At 37.3% G+C, this 9,934-nt stretch overlaps 1 protein-coding gene across 4 annotated transcripts in view; it reads right to left on the bottom strand.

Moving 5' to 3' along the window:
- Positions 1-7,285: 7,285 nt before the first annotated feature.
- Positions 7,286-9,934, bottom strand: part of LOC131687988 (high affinity cationic amino acid transporter 1-like) — a 400,280-nt gene continuing 397,631 nt past the window's right edge. For all 4 annotated transcript variants that reach the window (XM_058972105.1, XM_058972104.1, XM_058972103.1 and 1 more), the window contains 3 exons: positions 9,245-9,505; positions 8,414-9,187; positions 7,286-8,347 (listed from right to left, as the gene is read on the bottom strand). In XM_058972105.1, coding sequence (XP_058828088.1) covers positions 7,866-8,347; positions 8,414-9,187; positions 9,245-9,505 — 1,517 coding nt within the window. In that variant the 3' untranslated portion in view covers positions 7,286-7,865. The remainder of the gene's footprint in view (positions 8,348-8,413; positions 9,188-9,244; positions 9,506-9,934) is intronic.

Raw genomic sequence — 9,934 nt, 5'->3', positions numbered from 1 at the left:
GGTTAAAAAATGAAGTAAACCGATCGAAAAAGTGTGCGCATTGAATATTTACAAAGTGACTTCATTCCAATTTTGAGATTCAACATTGAATGCCACCAAAAAATATTCGTATTTTTTTATTGTTTTCAGTTTTCAAAAAGGCTACAAAAAATCGGTTGTCGGCACACATAGATGCTGGAGATAGACTTTTGACACAATTTTGAAAACCAAGATGACGACTTCCGGTTTAGCGAAAATCTCTATATCCCAATCAATGTTGGTATTCTCGGCACAGTTTTTATGAGTCGATGCCAAAAATCGATGTGTGGCGCCATTTTGAAATCTGAGATGGCTACATTTTCTCTATTCCAAAAGTATCAACAGGTTTTCAGATGTAGGGAAATTTTTGAAAGTAATTTGGAAAGCTTGAGGCTCCTATTTTAGGGAAGGATTTTTGTTTGGGTGAAAACACAGATATTTTTAAGATGCTCACCACTTTTGTGCGAAAGGAGCTATTCGGAACGCCTATTCCAACAACCATCGTTCAGCGGCTTGCGCCGGCGCACACATCTGCCACACGACAGCAAAGAAAATATATGATACGCCAATCGACAGCTGTGACCTCCCAGATATTTTTGACACGGTTTATTTTAAGGAGTTCTCATTTATCAAAGCTATGATTTAATAGCTGGTTACGCTCAATATACAGTGACACAATCTCATTTCCGTACACCGCTATACGGAATGCTTATATGCATTTTACAAGTAAAACAGTTTACGAGACATTTTATTTATGTAGAAATAGTTTTATAGATACCATAGGGAAGATACAATAATTATCTTTGTACTACAAATGCTCATTTTTTCAAAAATAATCATAATTCTAAAGAAAGTCAAATGTACACGCAATCTCATATTCGTACAGTACACATACTTTTTCAAAAATCAATTGAAATTTCTATAATAAATATTCAATGTGGTAGCTTTTGTTTGTAATTACAGTTTTCAATCGTATTGGAATGCTGACCACTAGTTTTTGCGTGTATTCAACTTAAATTTTATCCCATTCTTCTAAATAATAGTTTCTAAGATCATTCTCATTATAATTCAGATAGTTTTGCACTTTTTGTCCAAATATTCCTAATTATTTTTCTAATCAGTTAATAAACGGGGTCCGCAGTGGAGAATCCATAACATTTAAACAATTATAAGTTTACTCTGAACGTTTTTTGCACTCCTTATGCTTTAAGTTCTTCTCCTGATCGATTTTCCAATATCCACCATTTATTAGTAAAAGTACCATTTTACGGAAGCTTTGCTTTAAAATTTATTTTAAGATATTCATATTAAAATACGCATTCTGATCCATCATTCCATCAATGGAGACCAAATTTCTAGCACTTCTAGTGAACATATAATACCCCATACAATAACTCCACTGTGCCTGCGCTTAGCTGCTGTTATAAGGCTTTTACGTCCAGGTCTGAGTTCGATTTTCTCCACTCGAAACAACAGCCATTAGAGTCAAAGATGTTGAATTTGGACTCGTAGACAAAGTTTTCAATCTTTCCAATATTCCAATAAAATGTTTCTATGTTGTTTAGTTAATAAAAAATCCATTCTTTGTTTTTCTCATTGATGAACAGCTTTTTGCTCAGAACAAAGCATTGTAATTGTCCGTTCTCCATACATTTCGAGCCGTACCAGAGCAGACTTATACTTAAATGCTATGACTCAATTTATTTACCATGTATATAACCTCAAGTATTACTCGATTTTCCCAAATTTTTCTAATTAAAAATCGTTTATCATTGTAAATTTTTACGGTTCAAGTTTTTCGTAATATCAGCTCTACGTTTCGCCACATCAAAGCTTTTAACGACATGTTAAATAGTTGGACACAACCTTTGAACAATTTCAAAGATTTCATGAAGTGATTAGCTTCATTTTGGTAAGTAATAATTAGTTTCCGTCCCATAATGGCAGTTAGTTTATTTTTTTTTTTGAACCATTACATCAATTTGAGGGAATTTCTTAAACCAGTGTAGAGCAAACTGTGCAAATGAATTGCACATTTTTGATAACAAATGATAAGAAAATGACAGATGATGATTTTACTACCACATTTACAAAACAATACCTATATTAAATAGCGCAAACATTTATAAAACAATATTAAACATATACACTACAGGTGTACGAATATGAGATTGTGTCACTGTAACATTGTGGAAAGTCTAATACATTGGTGAAAGCTTCCACAACTTTCTAGAATTTTGAAAAACTTTAAAAAAATCAAATAAAAAAGTTACGGTACAAAAAACTTTTTAAGGGGGTATTCCGACATGTATTTCAATTTCACCCAATATTTTTTTTCGCTTAACTTTCCATACATGGCTATCAATTTTGGCAACAACTTGCCAACTTTTATCTGCGTATATACCCCCTTAAATATGAAGAATTAATTTTTCAAAAAATAGTAACAGAGTTCGTGTGTTTAGAGAATTTGTTGAGACTTTCATTTAAAACAACTTTATTGAAGGCATGAATACTACGTGTAGGGAGTATGGCGAGCTATAAAATGATATTATCGAAATGTTCTTAAATCATTTTTTTTCTAAAATAACTTTCTATTGTGAGCTTTACAACCTCTAACTTTGGATGAAATGTAAATTTTATTGTTTGTAAACAGTAGAAGAGATTTATCATGAACAGCTAAAGCATACTAATTTAATAATCCCTGGACATGATTAGTTTTTATTGTGATCCTTGTTCACAATTTGGGAATACACAGCTGACAGTTAAACGATGTTCATGATTGCAGAAGCTTATTCGCGGTTTTTGTGACTTCTCATAAATTTACCGTGATATTTTATTCATGAGTTTGCTATCGGATTTTTCTGTGAGTATTTTTGTTGAGTAATGTGATTTATATTCATGATTTCTGGATCTTTGTCAAGATTTTTATAATTTCTATTCACGTCATCGTGATGGCTTAGTCACGAGTAGAGTTATTTATGTTCATGAATTCAGGATCTTAGCCTTTTTTTGATATTTTAATCACGATTAATGTGTTTTATATTCATCATTTCAGGATCTTAGTCAAGATTTTCGTAGTTTTCTTGATATTTTAGTCACAAGTAGAGTGATTTATGTGCATAATTTTAGGATCTTGGTCACAATTTTCGTAATATATTTGCACGTTATCATGATATTTTTTTCTAGAGCTTACTATCGAATTTGGAGTGGAGTGATGTGATATTCGTAATTTCTCTTCGCATTATCGCGATCTGTTATTTTTGATTTTTTATTTGCATCGCGACAATATAAACAGTAACATAAATGTGACTAATAAGCGGGATCTTGTTCCATAAACTATATCACGAACACGATTTGTGGCTCTATAATGTATTCTTGGTGCCCAGCGCAGTTTTCTTTTTCTGTCGAGACATCACACTGAACCTTATCAAATGAATAACAATGTTCTAGGTCTCAATAGTTTTCTTATATATTCTACTGTTCGTTCCTCTTGCTCGTCGCTAACAGCAAGAGGCACGAGCAGCTAACAGAATATATATGAAATTTCATGGAATAGTGGATGGCACAAAAATGATTTTACGAATAATACTAGATTTTGTGAAATACTTCCCGTAAAAAAAATTTCATTAACATGTTGCATGAAACTGAAAATAATTAGGGATATCTTCTAAATATCACAAGTACGCAAGATAGATCCTAGGTCAAGTACTCGGAATCACGAACGAGAGCTTGAGCTTGTGCGACCACCCATGGCTGCTACTCCGTTATCGATCGGGACTAGCTGAAGTTGCACAGGGAATCAGTAGATAATTATGCTTGGGATTAGCGAAACATCTTTCAATGTGCAACTCCTGGTAATCCTAAAGTGTTTCTGATCAATACCGGCGCCGGCCAGGCCCGAACGTAGATCGCGTAAGGAAAGGGAAGGAATTGTTAGTCCGATACTTGCTTTTGCTAGAGGCCGTATATACTACTGCGCACTCCACAAGTATCACGGGAGGAGGATATTTTTGTTAGTAGAGTATAGAAGTTGGATATACTTCTTCTTTACCGACGCCAGAGAGGTGATTCCACTACCTGGACTAGATATCGATCCACCAATTTCATGGACCGGGGACCAACGGCTTTACTTCCCTTCCGAAGGAAGACCAAAAATCACAACGACCTCGGCTGGAATTGAACCCAGGCCAACTAGAATGAGTGGTGGTCATGCTTACCAGTCAACCACCGGCGCCGTCACAAGTACTCGGAATCATGAACGAGTTCACGAACCCGTGAATAATATTTCCTGATATTGTGAAATATTTTTCCTGTACGAATGATCAGTAGTAACTATTGTACTAGGAATCATGAACCAGTATATGAATACGTTAATAATATTTGATGATTTTGTGAACTATTTCTCGAGCATGAATATTGGATCGTGATTTAGTTCACGAGGATTTCGTGAAATAGTTCACGAAAACGGATCCAGACTGTTTTGATTTTGTGAACTAATGTTCCTAAATCTATGAATAACATCATAAGTCAACCTTTGGTTTTATGAATAACGTTGTTATAATTGTGTAATAGTTCAAGTACAGAAAATCGATTTGATAATGACATGCATGAAAACATGACTTAAGTTCACAAAACAAAAACTAATAAAAGCGTTGGGCGGGTGGTACTGAAGGGAAATTGAACATAATTTTAAAAGCCGTGATTTTTGTTCTCGGTCCTGTTTTCGTAACGTAAAAACGTAGTTGTTCCAGAATTCATGGCACTTTATTCACGATTTTGGGAACAATTTTTTTTCCGTGCATATAAAGAAAGGTCACTCCAAAAATCGATTGTTCAACCGAGGCCCGGAGGGCCGAGTGTCATACATCATTCAATTCAGTTCATCGAGATCGCAAAATGCCTGTGTGTGCGTATGTATGTATGTACGTGTGTGTCAAACAATGTCACTCAATTTTCTCAGAGATGGCTGTACCGATTTGCACAAACTTAGTTTTAAATGAACGGTATAACGCTCCCATAAGACGCCATTGAATTTTTAGTTGATCGGGCCGAATCCGGAGTTACGGATTGAAGAGTGCGGTCACACAACATATAAACTGATAACCCTTTGATGTCTGAATGATGTAATACATATTCAAATACGTTCAACATTACTTTAATTTGCCATTCTAGATCACTAATGCCCAATCAAAGTAGCATTGATCACATTGGCCACCTATGACGGATTTTGATGCCCCCGGGGAAGTTCCCGAGCTAATGTCACACCTATTTCCCGGAAAACTCTTAACTGATTTTTACAAACCCTCCCTCTCCAACCCCCTCCCTTCTCAGACCAACCTCACACCTAAGACGAAGACAGCATTGAACTCGAGCGGATTAAGCTATTTGAATATGTTGTTTGTTTCAAGTGCGTCAGCGTCGACATGTTGCTTATCAGGTTCGCGACAATCGTGCACTTATATATGCTTATCAAGTGTAATAAAAATGCAACAGACATTTCACAATGTTATATTGAACGTAACCGGGTATTAAATTATAGTTTGGGTGGATTAAAACAGGTTTTTGGTCTTGTTTCTCGCTATGGGAAATCATAAAAATCTTTCGTTCGTTTTTAATGTTAAATATCTTTTTTGATAGTCCGATTTCAACAATCTGTAGCTTGTTCAAGAGGTATTCGTACAAGCTGTCTAAATATACTTAAAATGTTTATATATGTCGTCAATTCCGGCAGATAATTTTAACAAACTGCTAAAGCACCATTTTCACATATTCAAGCAATTATATCTTGGAAACTAGACATCAGAATCAAAAACAAATTAATGGCGTTCTGTGTGGGTGATAGGCCTTTCATTTGCAATTATTTTGGATAAGATCGGTTCAGCTAGTGCTGAGAAACACGAATGAGAGTTTGTCCATTACAAGCATAGAAACACACAGATATTGTCCCAAATTGTCGAGCTGATTCGATTGGTGTATAATAATCGGCCCTCCGGGCCTCGAAAAAAGATACTTGAAAGTTTTAGCGAATTCTATCCATTTCTTTTATTAGAAATGTAAAAATTTAAAAAAAAATAATCTTTCCAGAATTTAATTTTTGTTTTTGTAAAAAGTGAACTTTTTCCAGTGTATATTTTTCTCGCTCAGAACTCTTTGTTCCCTTTAACTTACTCTTGGATTGTTTTGCTGTAAAAATGCGTTAGTCGAACAAACTTTTTTTAATGTCATGCATACATGCTTAAACTTCCACAATTCACAAGCAGCTTTTTCGTTTTATTTTTAGCTAGCGTCAATCCGGTGTTAGCTTTTTTCTTTCACTAAATTAGTGTCGGATTCTGATGAGACGAAGTCAAAACGCAAATACCATAACTGAACATTTTGCCTATTTGAAGTTGTTGCATATTCCAGCGTCTACCATCTTTGTTCAACGATCTGGCTCTAATAACAATCTGAAACTTGGGTTACTCTATACAAGTTTTCGTTGCTCTCAAACGCAAGTATTTCATCTTTAATTTCGTCATTTCTAGAAAACAAAAAAATATCCAAGCCATTAGAAACATACCATGAGCTGTATGGCTTCAATATATAGCTAAAAACGAAGATTGGTTTGTTTCTTCTGTCACAAGCTAGCACGAGAATTTGGCTCCCGTTCCAATGGTGTCTCGTTATATCTCTGTTACTAAGCAGAATATCAGAAATCTAAACAGAAAATATTATAGTGATTTCCAAATCTAGTAACATGGCATATCTAATTCAGTTTACTCCAAAATGACGTTTGTCATGAGATAGCAGAACAGTGACAATGTATGAATGACAAATTAAGCCCTAGTAGAAAAAGACCCAACAACCTTTGAATATAGCTTAAGGGGTATTTATTGCGGAAGCTATAAATTCACATGCAGATTGTGACGGCAAGCAGTACCGGAGCGCGTAAAACAATCCACTGCGTATTGAATAAATCTAATCCGAATCTAAGTTCAAATCCCCAACCAAAGCGATATGAGCTTATCCGACAGGCAAGATAACACCGCGGTAACACCATTCCGTCCTGAGAACAGCTACTAGTATGATGAAATCAGCAAGTCGACTTATCAGCTGATAAACTCACCTGGAATGTACTCAGTTCCATCCATCTTCGGTGTTCACTCCTATTGCGAGCGATTGGAAAGTGATAGCGATTATCGTAATACCTGTCTGCAGCAAACGGAACTGCAAACACACGTGCCCTTTCTCCCACCTTGTACTCAAGCAACGATATACGCGTGTCTGGTTTGTGGTTGTGATAACTGAGAAATGATAACCTTGATTTATTGGATTTTAATTATCTTACACATTGAACATAATTTGGCTCAACCATGATGTACACACATGTTTCAAAACGAGGTTATCTCCGTTAACACTGACACTGTACACGATTAAAATATTGTCGCGCTTTCCTCACATCTTTTGATAAAACTTATCCTAATTTCTTCTATCACAAGCATAGTTTAGAGGCGTCGCGGAGCCCGACAGACCTTCTGCCTATAAACTGATAATCTTACATTTGGATAAATACTTTACACATTGCAATATCACTCAACTATCATTTGTTACGTTAAATACGATACAAAGATTTGCTGCCTGTGGTAAGAATATTACACTGGAATGACTTGGTCTATCAGCGCCTCAAAGAAGCTGCCTGCCTTGGATTGGCAAAATATTTAACAATTTGAGAGAGCTGATATAAAATCTAATGTCTCTGCGATGGACCCGGTTGATTGGCATTGCACTCGCGGTGCTGTTCTGCTTTGTACTCAATCCCTAAATATCTCACGTTGATTTTTTAAGAAACTAGATGTAAATGCCCTTTGCTATTCACTGTGAAAAGTGTAAGAATTTTTAGAAGGCTTTCGCGGGTGCTCGTCCGGAATAGCCGAAAATATCCGGCCTTGACCAGCGTCGAATCCGTTGTTATCGAATCCGTTTTTCCCGTTCATATCGGCGTTGGCCGCTTTCTGCTTTGCAATTTCCCCTTCAACCGAGTGACGGATTCCGTAGGTAAAGTAGATGAAGTAACCGATGGCAACCCACACTGCAAACCGGATCCAAGTTCCAGAATCCAGCTGGAACATCAGATAAAGGTTGAAGAACACGCTTAACATAGGCAGCAGAGGCACTAGAGGAACTTTGAAGGTCAGCTTGGTTTTGTCCGTCGGTTGGCAGGCAGTGATGATCATCAGCAAGATCATTACACCGGCCAGAACGGATAGAGCTGCGATGATACCTGGGTAATCGGTTGAGATCTTGTCGGTAGCAATTACCAGTATGCTACATATAGCGCAAATGCAAATAGCTGTAACGATATTTTAACGTGAGACATGCTTTTAAATTTAATTAATTTAGAAAATAGAGAACTTACCGAAAAGACAAATTCCAATCTTCACAATCGCTGCCGACAGTCGGGTAGGATCCGCACGCTTAGCCGTGTTAAACAATTGATTGAACACATTCGGTATGGTAATCTCCGTAGAATCCATCAAACTGTTGTCCTCATATCGCAGTATTAGAACACTAACCGCCACAATGGTGTAGGCCATCAACGTCCCAATCGACATCATATCAATCAATTGCTGCAGATTAAATAGCAAGGCCATAGTTGCAGCTAGTAAACCGGCTAAAACGGTGGCCAGAATGGGAGTTTGAGTTTTCGGATGAACGGTTTGTAATTTCTTATAGATAACGCCATCATTTGACATAGCGTAGAGAACACGTGGCAAAGGGAACATAGCGCCCAATAAACTCGTACAAAGTGCAAATATAGCACCAATCGAAACGATCCATTTGATTTCGTGCCACCCTAGTTGCTCGAACAGATGTGGAAACGGAGCTCCTGGATCTTGCAGATAGTAAGGAAGCGCCATAGTTAGTACCGTTGAGATACCAAAGTAGGCAAAAAATATAATTATCAACGAAATGACAATAGCCAGCGGAATGTTTCGGCTAGGGTTTTTCGCTTCCTCTCCCGTAGTAGCGATACAGTCGAATCCTACGAATCCGTAGAAGCACTTGGCTGCTCCGGCCATAATTCCAGCGAAACCATACGGCGCGAATCCACCTTGTCCTATATCAACACCCGCTGGAATATCTTCCGGTCGAACATCCTCCGGACGAATGTTCCAGTTTGCAGTATCACCTGTGGAAAACAATGGTAACACAATTTGAACAATAAATCATTTAAATTGATACTCACTGTTCATGCCCCCGGTAACCAAGACGACTGCTATAACGCACAGATTCACGCCGGTGAAGATGTTGTTCATAAGGGTGGATTCCTTGACACCATACGCCAGCAAGGCCGACAGGATGAGAATCGCCGTGAACGAGAAGAAATCGGGATAATCCGACAGGAAGTCAACGTTCATGCCCATCGCATCTCGCATAGCTTTGCTCATCTTGTAGTCGATCAGGGCGTCAATGTAGCCGCTCATACCACGGGCGACGCTGGATGTGCCTGGAAGAGATAACAGTGCATACGATTGGTATGGGAACCATAAAACTCTGAATACTGATTGACGAAAATCTTTATATTTGCTGGACCAGCAATAAAACTGCAATTATCAGTCCAGATGTAATCAGGTGATAGGAGGTTCCGTAGTCGGATTCATCAAGATCGCATGAAAACTCAGCGCTCTGAAGAGTTGCCATGTGAACATTAAGTTGGCATTGTCCGGTTAAAGCCCTGGCCAGAAGATTTTTCGATAGTGTGTGAAAAGAGCCTTCAGTATCCGTAAGGATATTAAACCTATCAACAAACAAAAATTATTCTTCAAATAGATTTTTTCAAAAAATGCGGTTGGAGTAAGTTGGCGTTGACGCACACGGGGCAGCTGGGGATACTATTTAATCATCAAATATTTTTATTTTTGAAATTCACAGAAAA

The sequence above is a fragment of the Topomyia yanbarensis genome, chromosome 3 (assembly GCF_030247195.1).
Source record: "Topomyia yanbarensis strain Yona2022 chromosome 3, ASM3024719v1, whole genome shotgun sequence".
Lineage (NCBI taxonomy): Eukaryota > Metazoa > Arthropoda > Insecta > Diptera > Culicidae > Topomyia > Topomyia yanbarensis.
Note: the sequence above shows the minus strand (reverse complement) of the source record. Positions and strands in the feature narration are given on the sequence as shown.